Below are 18997 nucleotides of genomic sequence, written 5' to 3' on the forward strand. Positions count from 1 at the left end.
CTAAAAGCGCATTGGTTTGTGGTACATTCCTGCTAGGCCATCTTTCGGTGTAACGGTAACGGTGCAGCTTCCTTTGCTAAACAGAGCAGCAGAGGTTTCGTCCTCCGGCTAACAGCAGCTACTATGGCGTCAACCGAGATAGCAAGGCAAGCGGTAAGTAGCCTGTTTCACACTGGAATTCATGTATTTATCTTATATATTTTTGTTATGGATCAAGCGTTTCGCAGAAGAGTGTATAATTTCAAGCAGATTTACCCAGCCACCATCCGTTTTTCGTGGCTATTCCATCCAAATCCAGTGTACCGTGGCTTAATTAGATCAATTATAATTAGAGCTAATAGAAATCTGATTATGCGTCCCTAAACACGGTATAAAAACAAAATTTAACCAGATATCAAATTAAGGCCCAGCACTCAACAGTCGAAGCTCTCCGGTAGAATATTTTCATTTTGGTATGCTAACGCCTGCAGATTTCCTGTACTGGTAAAAACCTAAATTACCCTGTAAACGGAATTAACAGATTAAGACATTTAAAATTTAAAGTAACCGACTTATCTATTATCTCACATAAAAACGAGAGGCTGTTACAGAGCCATAGGTAGGCCATTCATTCTGAACGCCCCCATTTCGGCACGGCTACGATGCTCATTTCCGTTATGTTGTTTTATGCAAGACCCGTCAACTTTGTTTTCCGGGCGTTGTCTTAATGAATATTACGGACAAATAGATCGTAGGTCCTTGTAGACATTTGGTCGTGCAATGCACAAATCGTGGTCTAAGTTTGCCTTTTTTGGGAGGGGGCTTGGAAAGAAGCCGCGTAACCCAGAGGGAGGGCTGAGAATAACAAGGTTTTACAGTTTGATATCCATATCTAGTGAATGGAAACCCGCTCACTGTGTGTAACTTGGCTGTGAGTGTCATGAAAAGCGGGAATGGTCTCAGGAATGTTGCACTTGTAGCTGAAGAGTATAGGGCTGGTTGTCCAGTTTTCCAAACACTCCCTCAGCTGTTTAAACCCAATTTCAGCCATCCAAATAATCCACAACTGTTTAGTGCCCTCAGCTTGCTCAGTTATTTTAAATTGAGTCTAAAACAGAGTGTTTTTCCTCCCAGAAATCTTCACCACATTGGACTGCAACAGTGTGTTATGTTAAGCCACATAATAGCTGGTTGTCTGAGGTTGAGATGGTTGAGATATTCTTTCTTTTGCCATATAATCTACATTTTTTGTTTTCCTGCAAAACGTAGGCTGCAGAAAGGAGGTTCACACTGGTGGAGATGCTTACCAGCAGCCACACACCCACACACATATGTAACAACAGTGTTTTTACACTTGTTGTGTTTAGTGGTCCAGATACAGGTTGTCTATAAACAGTGTGATAGAGTGAATGGAAGTGAAATAGGCTCAGAAGAGGAAGTTTTTAAAAAAAACCAAAAAACTCAGTGCCAGTAATGCTAATGCTTTTATCCGTTTTTCTTTTCTTTTTTTAATTTTTAAACAGTAAGCTTTTTTTTTCCAAATTTTTCTAAACGCTCTGTCTTGACACAAACAGCAGTACCTTTCCATATATGTACATTGTGGTTTCTAACTGTCTCGTCTGTGGAAGAAAGTCACAGCTCAGGAAGCAGGAAGTGAGTTAGCACTGCACCTGAACTCATTGTCAAAGACTAACGTGATCAAAATGGTCGAAGGCATGGTACGGTTTTATTTACACAGGACAGCTGTCGTTACGATGCATATTTCAGCACGTTAGAAGGAAATCCTGTACGTGCTTACAGACGTGGAAGGCGTTTAGTGATTGAAAGGCACTGACTTGTTGCTTTATGTCTTTGTTTTTAGGGTGAAGGAGCTCGTGCTGTCCCTCTATCGGGCCATGTCGGCTTTGACAGCATGCCTGACCAGCTGGTCAACAAGTCTGTCAACCACGGATTTTGCTTCAACATCCTCTGTGTTGGTGAGTGTGTCATGTGAGATTTCCTCTCTATGTCTTCAGGCACAATGTCTTTGCTTCAGTTCAAGTGTTTCCACAAGACAAAAAGCTGCTCAGTGTTTGACTCTCAGTTTCCTTTTTGCTTGCTTTGGTTACTGTAATGAGTAAGATGCTCTCAGTTCAGGAAAGTCAAGTGTCTGCTGGTGGTTATTTAATTTGAATATGCATGGCTGTTTAAAAAAAAAAAAAATGCAACACTGAATGCAGGATACAAGCCTTCTCCAGGATGTAGAGGACAGTCAGAAATGATGCCCTACAAGTTTAATTTTAGACTGGAGAACCAAGTCACATCAGCCTTATTAAGTGCTGGAAGTATTCAATTATGTGCACTCAGTTGCCAATTTATTAGCATCCCACTAAAACTAATCTAATACAGCCATTCAGCAGCCCTAGCTGAATGGAGAAAATAATGTTCAATTTATTTAGATGGCATTTTGTTGCAATTGTGGAGGTTATAGTATTTTTGTAAAGGCCTGTCATGTCTGGCAGTACTTGCACTCAGAAACAGGATCTGAATGTGCCATTATGTCAAACGTATTTGCATTTTCAGAACTCTGTATAGGCTCCTCTTGTTTGTCTTTTCCTTTTTATTTATATATTTATTTAATCCTTTCTATTATTGTTCAGGTTAGGCATGTGTAATATGTCAGTGCCAGAGTTGACAGGCAGGAAGAAAAACAGTAAGTAATAAAATGGGAGAAAGGTGGAGGTTATAGTTTATGATACTGTATTTATAGAAATCAGAAGTATTCATATTATGTTTTTGTTTGAAAATACAAACATCTTTTCATTAGGGTTTCCGTTCTGGAACATGTTAAATGTCCAGAAAGCAATAAAATATGTGCAGAGCAGCACAGGAAGTAACATGAAAGATGAGTCTTAGCAGACTACAACATTCAAAAATACTCATCAGTCATCAGCTCGGCAGTGAGTTAGCAAGAACAAAAAAGGTAAACTGCAGTGGATGTAATAGCAGTAAAACAATGAGATCTTCTTTTGTGGGGGAACTTGCTTTGTGACTAACTTCAGCATTCTTGCTTGAATATTTAACTAAACATCTCTGATGGCAGAGCTATAACATTTAAAACCATAGAAAGCTGTGGGAACTCTGATAGTTCCCTTAACCTTGAATACAATGTGTTTTTGTGATATGCTGCAAATTAGATTACGTTACATTACTACCCTCTGTTTATATATTTTAAACTAGACCTGTTATGCATTTGTCTCATATTTTCTACAGGTGCATGTTCATATTAAACCAGGCAAAGGTTTCAGATCATGAGATCACTGTATATACAAGTAATCCATGTCCATAAACTCTCGGCTCTTTACAATGTCACTTAAAGGGGATATCTGTAATGTGGTTATCTCGGGCACACAGCCCATCTGCTGTTCAAACCTGCTGTTTTTTTTCTTGCAAGGGGCAAACAATCAGAAGGGGGGTGGCTTAAAGGGAACATGGGAGGAGTTAAAAAGATTTAATACAGACAAAGAATAAACTGAGGGATTACTCTAAACTGTTAACATGCAAAGATACTCTAGTAAAGTGCAAGAATGAACATATGGGCCTGGAAATGAGCAGAATATGTCCACTTAAGACTTTTTGATGATGAAATGATTGGTGGGCACGAGCGACAGGCTTTTGAGTTTCGAGCTAAACACATCCTCTAGATTCTATTTATACTCGGGAGTGGAGTGAAATGTGTGTTTTTTCTCATAATGTTACTTTTTAATGCTTTTTGACTGCCAGTTTTTCCAAATAATCTATAAAAACATTAGTACAATCCAATCAAAATATGGATGCAAAGACAATGCTGCAGAAAAACCAGTTTGTTCCAAACTGTAAGCACTGCTGTATGACTCAAGCAAAAATGTGACGATGTGTGCCTCAAAGATGACTGGTATGTCTGCAGAATGTTTCTGTTGTGTTATTTTTCAACCTTCATCACACATTGACCCATCCTGTCCTTTCTATGTGTTCTTCACTTTCTTCAAACAAGATGCAAAATTTTAACTGTTGTGAACTGAGCTTTGCTCAGAAAGATGTGTCTGTGTGCTTGTGCTATCAGAGAAAAATAGGGATGTTGTAAGATGTCCCACAAAAATGGGCTAACATGGTTGGACTGTAGGTCAGGCTATAATGAATAAAAATAGATTTTCTTACAGATGGAGCTCAGTATCTGAGTCATCTAACAGTAAATGGATGTCAGTACATTACATAGCAGCTACTGCTGCTGTTTTTGTGGCTTTAAGCATTTGAGAGTAATACACTCTGTTTTAAGCATATTCAATACGCTGTTTTTAATGTACTCTAACATTATCAGGCACCATTTTTTTTTCTTTTTGCTTGAGTTACACAACTGTAGTGTCAGAGAGAGTGGCTTGAGCTGAAATATATCAAAAGCTGATCAAAGAAAAGGGCCTGTCATTAAATTCCTTTTGGTTTGGGAGTTTTTTCCAGTTAGTGAAATAATAGCAACTGCCCTGTAAGTAAAGATGAAGAGGTCCTTTTTATGTGATTTGAATGATGTAATTGTAAGATGAAGATAGTAACTTGATGTATTTTCTGTTTGTTGTGCAGGTGAGACGGGTTTGGGTAAGTCCACTCTGATGGACACGCTGTTCAACACCAAGTTTGAAGGTGAGCCCACCCAGCACAACCAGCCGGGAGTCACACTCAAGTCCAACACCTATGAACTTCAGGAGAGCAACGTGCGCCTCAAACTCACTGTTGTCAACACCGTGGGCTTTGGAGACCAGATCAATAAAGAAGACAGGTAAGTCAGCCACTCTTAGCTGCTTCATCTTTGAGAGAGGGCGACGTCAAACTCCAGAACTTTCTTTTATTTGGATCTTTCAGTGGGAGCAATATACATCCCAGACAAACCTGACATCTTGGGAGTACTTAAAGCCTCTCCGCAGCTTATGTGTCATTCGTTGCTTAACTTCTTTTCATCAGATGTCTAAAGTGAAGTAGTTTCCTCATCAGTTTTGGGAAACAGAAATTAAGATGTAGCTGCTTTCCTGTCTGGCATGAGAAGCAAATCACAGCCTTAGGATATGACACTTAAGCTGCTGTGTACACCCACGAATTTGTTACTAAACCTTAAGTGTGATGCAGAGGGTAAGTTGAGGAAGAGGAGGAGACTGTGAACTTGTAAGCTCTGTACAATGGGAATCCTGCAATTGTTGGAAATCCCAGGGGAAGTAACATGGGGTTAAACTATCTTATACACTGCTGCAGGCAGAATATCCTATACTTTCTACATAAGCTGTGGGGGTTTTTTCACAGTGTTTATGGGTCTGTTTTCTGGAAAGAGTGGATGCCTTTTGAAGCTTCCTGTAGTCCTCAATAAACCGGCCAACATCTTTCTCTTTTGTTCATTTTCTCTCGCATGTGTCATTGCAGATAAGATTGAATTAGTTATTGGATAAATCAAATACTCTAAAACTACAAACATCAAGAATCTGACCTGGCATGAGTATAAAGTATGACTTGAAATGCTCATTTGTTTGAAATCTCCCTGCTTTAGACTAAACCTCCTCAGATAAGACGGTCTGTCCTAACACACAGCAAAATTGATCATTGCTTCTGTAAAGTTAGTTAAAAATTAATCATGTTTACCAGGTAGTTGCTCTCACATGTTCTGACTGCAGGCGTCTTCACACATGCACTGCAGCCCTAAAGTTTTGTTGAAATTACCATGAGGAGAAACATGTGACAACTCAAATCTCCCAATCTGATCGGACTCTTTTTGTAGTGGACTTTTACTCTGCTAGGTTCCTTGCATATTGTTGGATAATGATTATAATAAAAGTATAAGAGATGTTCCTACATGATTTTCCCAGAGGAGACAAAGTCTTTAGAACTCACAGTTGTCTTCTGTGTTGCTATACTCTCAGTATACTTTCGGGCCTTCCACAGATAACAGTGACTCTAGTGCTGCAATGATTCGCTGATATCCTGAATATTAATACCTTACTATTTAGATAAGAAATGTAGCTTATATTTGAAAAAAATGCTTAATATTTGCTGGTTTCAGATGCTGTGGTGTGTTGAAAAAATCTTCTCTGTCCCTCATCTTTTAACAGCTACAAGTCCATTGTGGAGTTTATTGATGCCCAGTTGAAGCATATCTACAGGAAGAGCTGAAAATCAAGCGCACGCTACACAGCTACCACGACACCCGCATCCATGCGTGCCTGTACTTCATCGCTCCAACGGGACACTCGCTCAAATCGCTGGATCTGGTGACCATGAAAAAACTTGATAGCAAGGTCAGCTTCACTTCACTGAGTGTCATCTTTAGTTGTTTTTGTGTCAAAGAGTCCACTAGAAGATGTTTAGGATTGTTTCTATTATGTAACAGTTGTGCTGCAGCTGAATGATCTTACAGAATATTTGTTTATTGAGTAGCGTGTCGTAGATATGCTGTAGGTATGTGCTCTGACACTGCATGACTGTGTCATTGAATCTGCCTTCTTCAGGCCATAAACCCTTTCCATCTGCTTGAATGTAAATTGGCTCGGGCTTGTTGCTGCGTCGGTGTAGGTCAGCTGTGAAATGCAGTCTGCTCAGTGACTGAAGCCTGGTTTTTGTGAGGTCCTTTCCCATCAGCTTATTTGCATGGCCCTCATGGCTTTCGCACAAAGAACCAGCCTAGCGTTTGCCAGAGCAGCTGTGCCCTCCAGCAAGCATTCACAGCAGCGTGATCTAGAGCAGAGCCTCCTCTGTTTACACGTTCACCTAGGAGCACATTCAAACAGCGCTCTGCTGAAGTGTCCTCGAGCTAGACTTTGAATCCTCACCAGACGAAGGGATGCACTAAGATATTTTGTTCACATGACCCGGAGCATCCCTTGCTTTTAGTGAAAGGGGCCCACATTCAAATAATAATAAATAAAATCAGGGGTTGTGTGGGCTGACACAGCACTGTAAAATAGTTGTGTAGGAGTGAAATGTTATTTTCCACCTGTCAGCTGTAATTTATATACGACGGTGATTGTGCCTGTTTTTCCCCACCTCCCTAGAATTATCACTGTTTGGGTAACATATATGTCCACGGTTGGAGAAACTTTCTGTGATCTGAGACATAACACGAAAGCTTTCACTTTCTGTGCTGCTTTTACTATTTTTATCTCTGTACTTAAGATTATGTTTCTGTCCTCTCTGAGGGGGAAGTATGAATCGAGATGATATTTTATAATTTATATATTAAAACCTATAGCCAGTGCATTTAATGTCAAAAAGATGCTTTCTTTGAACCTGGCTTTATCACATGAGTGGACAGCAAATTTGTTTTGACTTAAATCGAGTGTAAAAATCATGACCTTTTCACTAATTGATCTCCTGATTTGTGAGCAATGGAGATTCACATGTGATGAAGAAGTTATTTTCATCGTTTCTGTATTCCTCTGTGGTATGTTCGTTCTAAATGAAACAGGCAGCATGTGATTAGTGCATTTTGTGCAGAAGAATCAAATGAAGCATCAAATTCACCCTTTTTATATAAAGGAAACCTGAGTTAAGTTGATAACCACAGTGATTCTGTTTATCTCTTGATTGGAGTTTTAGCTTTTGTCTGTATTGACTTTGCTTATACTCTCTGAATGTTAAAGCAACAGTACCCCTATCATTTTTCACATTTTCTTTAAATTACTACTGCAGTCTTTGGGAATATATGAGTGGAAGCCATGTATAAGAAAAAGTGTTATGCACTGTTCTTAAACTGTAATATTACTTAATTCTAGCTACAGCTTAAGAGTTTTTTTAATAAATCAACTACTTTCTAAATTTGGACTACAGAAGGGGAAAGGCTGTGAAACTAGCTGTGAAACTATATTTAGCTGAATGTCTGAAATATTTCACTTCACCTTATTGCGCTATTGTGATAACTACATGAATGCTCGCCTCATTTCTTAACTGCAGGTCAATATTATCCCAATCATCGCCAAGTCAGATGCTATCTCGAAGAGTGAGCTGGCCAAGTTCAAAATCAAAATCACCAGTGAGCTGGTCAGCAACGGAGTGCAGATCTACCAGTTCCCCACCGATGACGAATCCGTGGCCGAGATCAACTCCACCATGAACGTAAGGCTCATTTCTACTGTTGTGCGTTACACATTCAGCTAACCTAAGCAAAAGATCCACAGTTCAGTCATGGAGGGGGACACGAATGCCTTCAGGGTTGTGTCGGGAAGGGCATCTGGGATTAAAGAGTCTGCCAAATCAAACGTGTGGAGCTACCTGCTGTGGCGACCCTGTGTGACTAAGGGAGCAGACGGATGTAGCTACGCTGCTTAATTCTAATTTATTTTACCAGCGTAACAACTTGTGATGTGGAGTCGGGGCAGATTTTGTACGTGTCTCCTTAGTCTGTCAGGAAGCCGCTGTCGCAGCACGGCAGAGTGTTCAGTTCGCTCTGCAGGAAACCTGCAGTGTGGGAAAGGGCCTGTGTGCACTGACAGATAATTCAAGGCTCACTTAGATGTTTATTAGTCCTGATCTGTGCAAATTCCTTAACTATCCTTAACTGATTCTATTAAACTGCAGCCTCTCCTCTCATGTTTGCACAGCCTGACCTCAACTCTGTTCTGAGACATCATAAATCTTTATTGTAGTACTTGCTGTCTGGAAAAACAAGTTCTTAATGATCAGCTTGTGTAAGTTGAAATAATGGAATCGACGTACGCCGGCAGCACAAATACTTCTGGATTTCTTGGTAACAAAAAGGTGTTTGATTTATTTATTTACTTTGTGTGTGGAGAGAAGCTGTGGAGAATTTGCAGAGTGTGTGTTTGGCAGCACACCAACCGTGCTTTTCTTTACGCTTCACAGAGCCATTTGCCCTTTGCCGTGGTGGGGAGCACAGAGGAAGTCAAGATTGGGAACAAGATGGTGAAGGCCCGGCAGTACCCCTGGGGAACTGTGCAGGGTAAGCCCGGGTTACATCCTGCACAGGAAATGAGAGCATGCTCCTTCTCATCACAGCTGCTCTAGCCACTCCCTCCCCTTATATTTCTGCTCAACTCAAATAGCTGCTACAGACTAGCTGATAACCCGTTATATAACCTGCAGTTCCATCACTGCCATCACACTGTAAATCATTGCAGCACCAGCTTTTAGCCCATAAAGGAATTTTATGTCGCTTTTATTGACCTCCTTGATCAATGGTGTGGTTAATGTATGTGAAGTAGACAGAACTGTCAATACTTTAACTCCAGTTGCACTGATTTGCTCCTATGCCGTTTGTTACAGACACGTGCTTGCTGTTATTATCAAATGTGTATGCATGCATGTGGGCAGATGTTTATATGATTCGGTCTTATTCAACACACGCAGCTTAAATGCTTGCAGTATGACTGCTCTTCTCGTTTCTTGTTATGTCTACTTTATAATGCTATCAAACATAAAAAACACCCTGAAGTCTTTATTTTAAAAACAACAACAATTTTCTGCTAAATTTGCTTTAATTTTGGTGTAATCCCTTTAGAAATTCTATCCTTTTATACAAGCAGCCATATGGTAAACAGAGATGCATTTCCCACGATGTGTGTCTAATATTTATGTGGATTACATCAAAAAACCCCAAAGCTTAAAGTCAGCGTTTTTCCCATATCATTAATACTTCATTTAAAATTCAGTGTGCTGGATTGCTGCCAAAACAATGAAACCCACACCGCCGTTTTAATGCGAATGGCCTGCAGTGTATAATATTTATGACTGAAGAAGGCTTTTTATCAAACACTGGGTCTGTTTACCCCAGACTGTCTTCATGCATACTCACATGGTGTCACATGTCCTGAGGAGGCATGCAGCTCGGCTCAGTCCAGCACCAAAAATCAATACAGAAAACACAGGACATGAACACTGCCTTTTTATACTGCTGCAGTTTGTTTGATTTACTTTATACTGTAGCTTTAGCATGCGTTCTAGTTTGTTCTGTGAGACATGCACTAAGTCCCTGTGTTCTGTTTCTCACAGTGGAAAATGAGACTCACTGTGACTTTGTCAAACTGCGGGAAATGCTGATCAGAGTTAACATGGAGGACCTGCGAGAGCAGACTCACACGCGTCACTATGAACTCTATCGGAGATGTAAATTGGAGGAAATGGGGTTCAAGGACACGGATCCTGACAGCAAGCCCTTCAGGTAGCAGACTCCTTTATTGCAGCTGATTTTTGCATTCATCATCTTATTTCTACCCCCAACCTCCCATTTACTTTTTACACTTTGGGGGCCTGTAACTGTGAAAGTTTTCATAGTATGGAGGTTAAAATCTTGAATGGTTTTATAAAATATGCTAAATTTATCTTATAAGAGATTTGCTTTACTGTTTCTATTGCTCATATTTCTTCCCTCTGTCATTTTCCTCTGCCAGTCTGCAGGAAACATATGAAGCTAAGAGGAACGAGTTCATGGGAGAACTGCAAAAGAAGGAAGAAGAAATGAGGCAAATGTTTGTCCAAAGAGTTAAAGAGAAGGAGGCTGAGCTCAAAGAAGCAGAGAAAGAGGTAAGTATCAGCAGCATAACCAGTGTTTATGTGAGCCAGATATATTTCTGCTTTGTTTTTAAAACACAAAACAACTGTGTCTGTTTCTTGTCACGTAGCTGCACGAGAAATTCGACCGTCTGAAGAAACTCCACCAGGACGAGAAAAAGAAGCTGGAAGAAAAGAAGAAGACTCTGGACGATGAGGTCAACACATTCAAACAGAAAAAGACTGCTGCAGAGCTCTTGCAGAATCAAGCTCAGCAGGCAGGGGGCTCCACCACACTCAAGAGGGACAAAGAGAGGAAAAAGTGAGTATTGTTATCCCGCTCTGTGGCTTTACCCTCACAGGTGTACCATTGGCTGTGTGACTACAGGAAATGGAGTATGAAATGAATTTGGGAGGGTGTTGACAAGCCAGTGATAAAATAACTGACTTCAAGGTTTTATATCAGTATGTATTGGAACTGTCATATCAATATCTCAGTGGTTTATCTGCCACCACTGGTTAATAACCCACCGTGGATTTGTGTAATTTGATGCTAATCCATATTAGATTTGTATAGCTGACAGGCTCAGGCAAACCCTTATAAGCAGACTTTGACACTGCTCTTTAATTCACAGAGGCAGATGAATGTTCCAGTTTTCCCTCCATATAATAATAGAGATTGTAGTTAGTACTAAATTCCACGCTAAGTGAGCTGACTATAACTCATCGCCAGTGTGGAGAAATAAGAGGAGAAGAGAGGGGAGGGAGACTGGTGAAAATTACAATCTGTCCTCATCTAAATAGTTGAAAAGTAGCCAACTGTCAGCAGAGTTAGATGAATGAATTTCAGTCAGAAATCATTGCTCTGCAATTACGGTAAGCGCTGCTGCTGGTTCACCACAGAATCAAACGCTCTCAATACATGTGTGTAAACAACTTTACACACATGTGCCAATACTTTATACACTTTTCCAAATGCTTTGGTAATAGATCTGACATGCTTTTGCTTATACCACAAGTTTAGTGAGGCTGAGGCTGGTATTGCGTGTGCAGCCTGATGTGTTATTGACATTGTTGGTCCCTTCATGGTGCTAATCAACTCCTGGTTGTGTTAAAGCTGATGTGCCCGTTGGAAAAGGAAGAAGACACTTGCACTGAGAGGTTTCTTGTTGCTTTATTTCCTTCTTGCTAATTGATTTTTTTCACAGCCATTCTAATTTTCTTTTTTAGGCTCTGTCTCAAGGTCACAAATTAAATCTGACTAGCGGGGTCTAATAATCAAGTTCTTTTCAGTCTCCGGGAGACAGTTATTTATGATGAATGTTGTGTTTTGAATGTGTCCTGTGAGTGCATGTGTCACCTATGTTGCATCCGTAATGTTTTCCAGTTAACTCCTCCCACACTTGCTGCATGCTGCGTGAGGCACCTTTTCGGGTAAGACCCCCTTCTTGAGTTACACCGCCAACAGATGTGAAAAAAAATATATAAATATTAAAATTCTGAAGCTTCTGCAATTCGGGAATCATTATTAGGATCACCTCTCAGCTTTTGATCATTTTCAGCTCGCACCGGGGCACTTTGCAGCTGAGTGTGAGCATCTAGCATCTCCAAATCTGAGGCCATGGTTCTCAGCTGGACATGGGTGGAGTGCCCACTCTGGGCAAAAGGGAGGAGTTGCTGTCCCAAGTGGGAGAGTTTTTGAGTATCTTGGGGTGTTGTTCACGAGTGAGGGGAGAATGGAACAGAAGACTGTCAAATTGGTGCGTGTCTGCAGCGATGCAGACACTTTACTTGGCTGTTGTAGTGAAGACAGTTGATCTACTTTCCCACCTTCATAGGACCACAAGCTGTATGTAGCAGCCAAGAGTGTCTGGATGTCTGGGAAGATGCAGCACAGAGTAGAGCTGCAACTCCTCTGTGTGGAAAGGAGCCAGTTGAAGTGGTTTGTGCTTCTGATCACAAGGCATTCTGGACGCCGCATAGGAGATGTGTCTGAGTACTAATGGGAGGTAACCCAGAACATGCTGGAGAGATTATGTCTGTTGGATGGTTTGGGAACGCCCCTGCATCCCTACTGTAGCTAGAATTGTTGGCTGGGGAGAGGAATGTCTAGGCATCTTTCCTGAGAGTGCTGCCATCGTGACCCAGGCCCAGATTAACAGAACATTGATGGAGCTCGCAACATTTTATTTGACTTTGAAAAGGCAACATTTTCATTATCTGACATTTTGTACTTCAGACGATTGACTGATAAGTAGTACAAGTTAACCAGAAATGAAACTGAAGCATTAGTGGCTGTCAAACTGTGCAGCCAAATACTTCTCTGAATCTGAATATGTAAACACAATCTGAAGATTTATAAAGCTGTTAAATCTCCTCTAATTTGCCCATTTAAGTTATTTAAGCACGTCACTGTTTGAGAAATGGCTAATCCAAATGTAGCATTTTATTGCCACAGATTTGCAGTACTTCATGGAAACATCTGTGCCGATCCTATCCTTGAGTTGGCAGTGTTTACCGTCCTTCTGCCAGCTTCTAAATCAGCCACTTTATTAGATCCCCACCCATCCATTTGATGTACTGTTCCATCTGCCTCCCAAAAAGCACAACAGTCTCTTTTTCTCGTGGCCCTTCCCTGACTTTGCACAAAGACTCATTCAAGGCTGAACTGAAGAGTAACTGAAACTAACGGGTCACACCAGAGCAGCTAGCAGCCTCAGGGCCCTTCTCTGTTTACAGAGATGACATGTTTTGTTGATCAGCCAGAGCCATATGACGACCCCCACTCCCACCACCACCCCACCCCACTTTTGTGGATTCAAAAGCCAAATCCACAGAGGGACATGTTGTTAAGACTCAACCACTGGGGAGGGTAGAAGTGAATAAAGACATCTGTCTTGCAATCTGTAAACTCCACAAGCATTTCAGAGCTCTTAAAAAAGCTGGAAACAAGATGGTGTTTGACGAGCAAGGCTCGAGGAAGACAATAAGACCCGCTGTTTGAAACTCAAGGGAGGGAGGAAAACCTGAAAAGAAAGAAAAAGATTTATTTAACTGTCTGATTCAAACAAATAGACAGCTGTACTCACATCCTCACCTCTGCACTCAGTCCTTTTGAGTTGCCTTAAGAAGCATGTTTTCCCCGTCAGCGCCCCCTGATAACTAATGTTGATGTGATGTCACCTGTGTGAAACTGTCTTGTGATGATGTTTTAACTCCAAGAAAGCAATAACAGCCCTTCTCTCTTATTTCCAGCTAAGGATTCCTGTAGAAAAAGTGCTCCCTTGTGGCCATCCTGCTGTGAATGAGTTTCCAACCCCATCATCCTTTACAGTACCCCTTCCTCACCCTCACATTACCCCATAATCCAACCCTCCACATGCCCCTCCCTGCTCTGTGGAAGACGCTGGGCATTGCTATCAGTTTGACTTACTCTTTTGTTTTTTTCATGCTGAATGATGCTTGTCAGTTGTGTGGGTTGTACAAGCAATTATTCGGCTTCTCTTTTTATGCAAATTTACAAAATGCATTCCATGTTTGTTTTTTGTTTTTTTAATATTTAGTGACTTTTTGCATGATGTGAGCTTTTAAAAAGATATTAACATACATGACTACTGTAGTGATGGGCAGAAATGTACTGAGGCTAAATGGAAACATGCATTAAAACAATGGGACTGAAGCATGAAGGATGAGAAATCTGTTTTGGATTTCAGACTTTACAAGAATAGACTGTTATTAATATGAAGGCAGATTGACTGTGAGATTGAAGAAAAGCAGTAGACTTAGTAATGTTGTTTTTTTTAAACCGCCTCCATGAAACTGTGGTGTCTGAAATTGCTGCATTTCAAGAAAATGTCTTGCTGAAGAAAAGCACACTTCAAGTAGTTAATCATTGGGTTTCTGATAGGCTAATCACTTCTTGCTTATTTGGTGACACCTGTGGTTAAAGTGGTAACAGGAAGTAGAGTTTTGTGCTACAACAAGCACCTTCTTTTTTAGAAGTGCGACAGAAAAGCAGCCCGTGTCCGTTCTGTGTCCGTTATTGTGCAGCCAAAAAACCTTGTCTTGATGTAGATATTTAAAATCTGTCAATTTGTCTCATGTTATGTTGTTCAAATTGTTAGCAGGGAGTAAAGTTGCTTCTCTTGTAGATAAAATTTTGATTAGTCTCCTTTGATTAATCTCCTTCACAATAAAAGCCACCGTGTGCTTTCATCATACACTGTATATAAAAGATAGGTGTATCTTCAGGATTTAAAATGTAAAGTCAAAGCGAAAGTGGATTACGTCTGCATTCTTTTCAATGGCCATTAGGGGGCAGTTCCTCTGCTGATAAAAAGAAGTATAATTGCATAAATGTTTAATACCTCAATAAAAACATTCTCTACGAGTTTACGGTATAAATCACAATATAGGTTAAGTGAGATCTACTTTAGGGCAACAAATTATTACTGTATGAGCGTTGCAGTTTCTTGCGATTGCTAGTTTCCAAATTCCAATCCCAGTTCTTGTGGGCGGGGCTTTACAAACCACTGATGTCACAGCAGCTATGGCTCTCTTTTATATACAGTCTATAATTTTAGTAAGTGAAGTTTTGTTTGTTTGTTTGTTTGTTTTTATGTGAAGCTTCAGCAATACAAGAGTCAACAACTCAGCTGTAACTAGATAAAATTCATACTGTATTACAGTTTCTTGCTTGTAAAAGCAGTTTGAATGATAAGAAAGGTGCTTCCCGGCACTGTAAATTAATTGCAGAATGTAACCACATTACATTGTTTTTCTTTAAGAATTATAAAGACATTTTAAACAATAAAAAATAAAATGGAGATTTACTTTCTTAATGTCCCCTTGCTGATGTTGTTTCTCTTCAGCCTCATGCATGAACAGATGTGAGCCTCCTCTCTTTGCCACTTCTCCCATACCTCATTCATCATCATGTGTTTTGTGCATCGTTGTATTAGCTTTCACATTTGCACTTTTAATATTTTATACCTGAATGTGATGGTTTTTTACATACTATATATTAATGTTGTAAGTGCAATTGTAACTTTCTTTTTTCTTATTGTTCTCAATATGAAGGCACATTTTAAAAGTCAATCATCTTAATGTCAATTGTCCTGCAGGGACCAGTGTTATTTGTATCAGTGTTACGCATATATTAAAGAAAATTTTAATAAAATAAAGGCCAATTTTTCACCATATATTATACCTGTGAACATAATCATTGTCTATGACAAACATTACTTTATTTTTAGGAAATTAAATCAAGGTTTATTTAATAAATGGATGAAATAGTTATATTTCATTTATCAGGGGCTTACAGTGAACAAATGTTGGTGCCAGTAGGTTGTACTTGTGCAAGTTCATTGGCCAGCTGCTGTCCTAGCTTTGCTTAACATTTTTTATTGAAAGAAGATCTTTAGGTGTGTTTATTTCATGGCCCTCAAATCAAATAGGCGCCTGCTGACTTAGTTTATACTTTATTGTTCCACCACTTCAAGGTTCAGGGTTACTTTTATCACCTCTTGAAAGAGGGAATTGTCTTGGGTTGAAAGTACTCCTGCCTTAACTCACATAATTCCACATGATACCAGGGTCAAAGTACTTCAACAGAAGATCCTTTCCTTCCTCGCAATCCTCAGCTCATTGGTCTGTGTGGTTTCACTTTCCTTTGCAGTAATCCCTGGCTCTGCACTGAGTAGGTCCTCAGCCCTCAAGCTTTGCTAAGGGACCAGCCTTTGTGGGTACTGAGTACCTCAAATGTGACCAGAGGCTCTGTGGACCCCCCCTCCCCATCCCTGCAGGGTTTTCTTATACATTACCTGCTCTGCTATAATACGTGTTAACGTGTATGTGCTTCAATGCTGCTTTAAACTCACTTTGAGCAATCTAATCCACGATATGTTGCCTCTGCTTATGCTTACATGTTTACTTTTTGTGTTGTTGTGACTAATACCTTTTCCACTTCAGTTGTGATGGAGAAGACATGCACCTGTTCATTTATTTAAATTTCTGTGCACCTGAATGACCACAGACAAGTCGTGGGATCGTAACACGGGCTGTACCTTTTTATTTCACTGTTTTAAAAAAATCATGGTGTGGACACAATATAATCGGGTGTTTTATGTCTATAGTGTATTGTTTGAATAACTATGATCACTAAGATTTAATTCAAAACCTAAAGTTTTTCTCTCCTTGATATGAATCGCACTTCTGAATCTTTTATTTGTAAGCGTGTCTGCTTTGGCTTCCTCCCTCTAACTGCCTGCTCTTTTCTCTTTGTCTCTTTAGCTTCTTTTAATCTGTCTTGACCACCTGAAGAGGGGATTGCAGCTTCAGCAAGAACTAAGCACCCTTTACCTCTTCCTGTTTTTCTCGCTGTATGAACCTTTTACTCTCCCCATTGCATCTCCTTTGGTTGAATACGGCCTTAATGTGGACTCGCATGGTATTTCTGACCACCTAAGGATGGTTAAAAGCTGGGCAGGTCAGGAACCGGGCACAATTTAAATCTGCTTTCATGTCTTAATGTATAGAGAGACTCTTTGTAGTTCATAGAAGTCGTCGGGTGGGACTCGCACACTTTTAGGACTCACAGAGGAAGTCATTATTTGACCTTTAGTTGAAATAAAATTGCTGTGACCTGCACTATGCACTCATCTGTTCAAGAGAATTCTCAACCCAGAGGCATTAGGATAAAATGACAGTGAATCATCGAGACTTACTTTTAAACAAAAGAACAGAAGCACTTAATAAACTATGTGTAATGTGTTAAAGTGATACAGTATAATGAGGATGTCCTCTTCCCTTGTTTTCTGCACATCTAAATTAAGAGTCATAATCATGCAAGAGCCAAAGCAATGTTTATGGTGCCCATGTTTACATGTCACTGCTGAATACCATGGAGGTCACATGTCATGGCCTTTTACTACACATTGTGCTTTAATATTCACTTGCCTACTCTATATTTTGCATGCATCTCTCTCTCTCTCTTTTTCATTACTGCAGTGATCTTTGACCTGCTTGTTTTTAACCCTTAAATAACAAAGTTTTGCTATCTGTTTTCCTTCATTGCTGTTTTCTTCAAATCGGTGCATATAATTCATGTACATTTGCTCTGTCCTATGATTTCAGCTCCCACTTTGCCAAATGTTAGTATAAGACGGAGTTGAATTGAAACCCCAGATAGGAGTATTAAAAAAATACTCAAGCATTTATATAATTTATAAGGATATATTTTGTGTATCGAAGTGGAGACTTGTTGTTTATTACCTATGATCTTTGGACGTGACTCTGAGTGTAACATTTTGGTGTCAGGAATTGCCATACATTTTTTCTAGTATCAGTCATCACCTCTTGTAGTCAGAACCTCTCCCACACCTCAAATGATTCTGGATCTTACTTTAGTTTGATTCCATTGATGTACATTTTGAATAAAAAAGGTGATCCAAACATTTGACGCTTCTGTCTGTCATTTTCAACAGTGGCTCTAAAACTGATGCGATTAGCGCTGGCTGTCGCCTCGCAGCAAGACGGTGCTAGGTTCAAATCCAGCGCAGGGTCTTTCGTTGTAGAATGTAAATGTTCTCTCAGAGTTTTTTACATGGACTTAGGTTCATTGGTGATTCTAAATTGACTCGTCTCTAAGTGTTAGCTCTGTGACAGATTGATCACCTGACCAGGGTCTACCTCGCCTCTCGTCCCGTGACAGCTGGAGTAGGCTCCAGCCCTCTCTGTGACTCCTATTTGGATAACTGGAAGGAAATGGATAGATGGTTCTCAATCTGTGAGGCACAGACAAGTAGAGGAAAAAAAAAAAAGAAATTAAAATGAATGAAGGTTTTTTTTTTAAGGGAAAGTAAAATTGCACAATTTATTTAAACATATTTACTTATAAATGAATGAAACTAAACTACATCTTAGATGCCTTTTTAAGACAAATAACTGATACAAACTGGGTTTTGTGACATTAATGGTTTTTGTCTTTGTTATTTTCACTTTCTTTGATGACCACAGTCAAATCCTAAAGTTGTGTCTCTTCATAGGGTTCATCTGCTTCGAAGTCTTTCTCTGGATTTATTATATATATTTACGAGAGATATGTGGACAGAAATGTTCGATTTTAATTAAAGAAAACTTACATAGATGCAAAAACTAAGCCTAACTATTAGAGACAAATCTTTTTGCAAAGAATTGTTTCATTTATAAATTCTAAAACTGCTGTTAAACATATCTACTGTAACATTCCCAGGGCTATTATCAGGCCCTACATACACAATGATAGCAAATTATAATGTCACATTGTAAAATACTGGATGGAAGAATATAATTCAGAGGAAAATATTGCACTTTTCCCTGGTTTGCCTCACTTTATGACTTGTATTTATCAGCTACAGTTACCAATAGCTTTGCATATATAAGATGTTGTTATCACTGGTTGATTAGACCTCTATATTTAGTTGGGTGGAGCTTTGGTGGAAATGACATAAGCTAAATAAATTTAATGTCCCAAGACTTAACGTAA

General features: G+C 39.7%; 1 protein-coding gene across 1 annotated transcript; it reads left to right on the forward strand.

Moving 5' to 3' along the window:
- The first annotated feature begins 44 nt into the window (after positions 1–44).
- Positions 45–17927, forward strand: septin6 (septin 6). The gene is given in 11 exon segments (XM_082507925.1): positions 45–153; positions 1841–1955; positions 4573–4768; positions 6084–6115; positions 6118–6269; positions 7921–8082; positions 8830–8926; positions 9976–10144; positions 10374–10506; positions 10605–10795; positions 16765–17927. Coding segments are annotated over 11 exon segments (1287 nt in total). The 5' UTR covers positions 45–123; the 3' UTR covers positions 16775–17927.
- Positions 17928–18997: the final 1070 nt, after the last annotated feature.

Source organism: Aulonocara stuartgranti (assembly GCF_965226115.1).
Source record: "Aulonocara stuartgranti genome assembly, chromosome: 2".
Lineage (NCBI taxonomy): Eukaryota > Metazoa > Chordata > Actinopteri > Cichliformes > Cichlidae > Aulonocara > Aulonocara stuartgranti.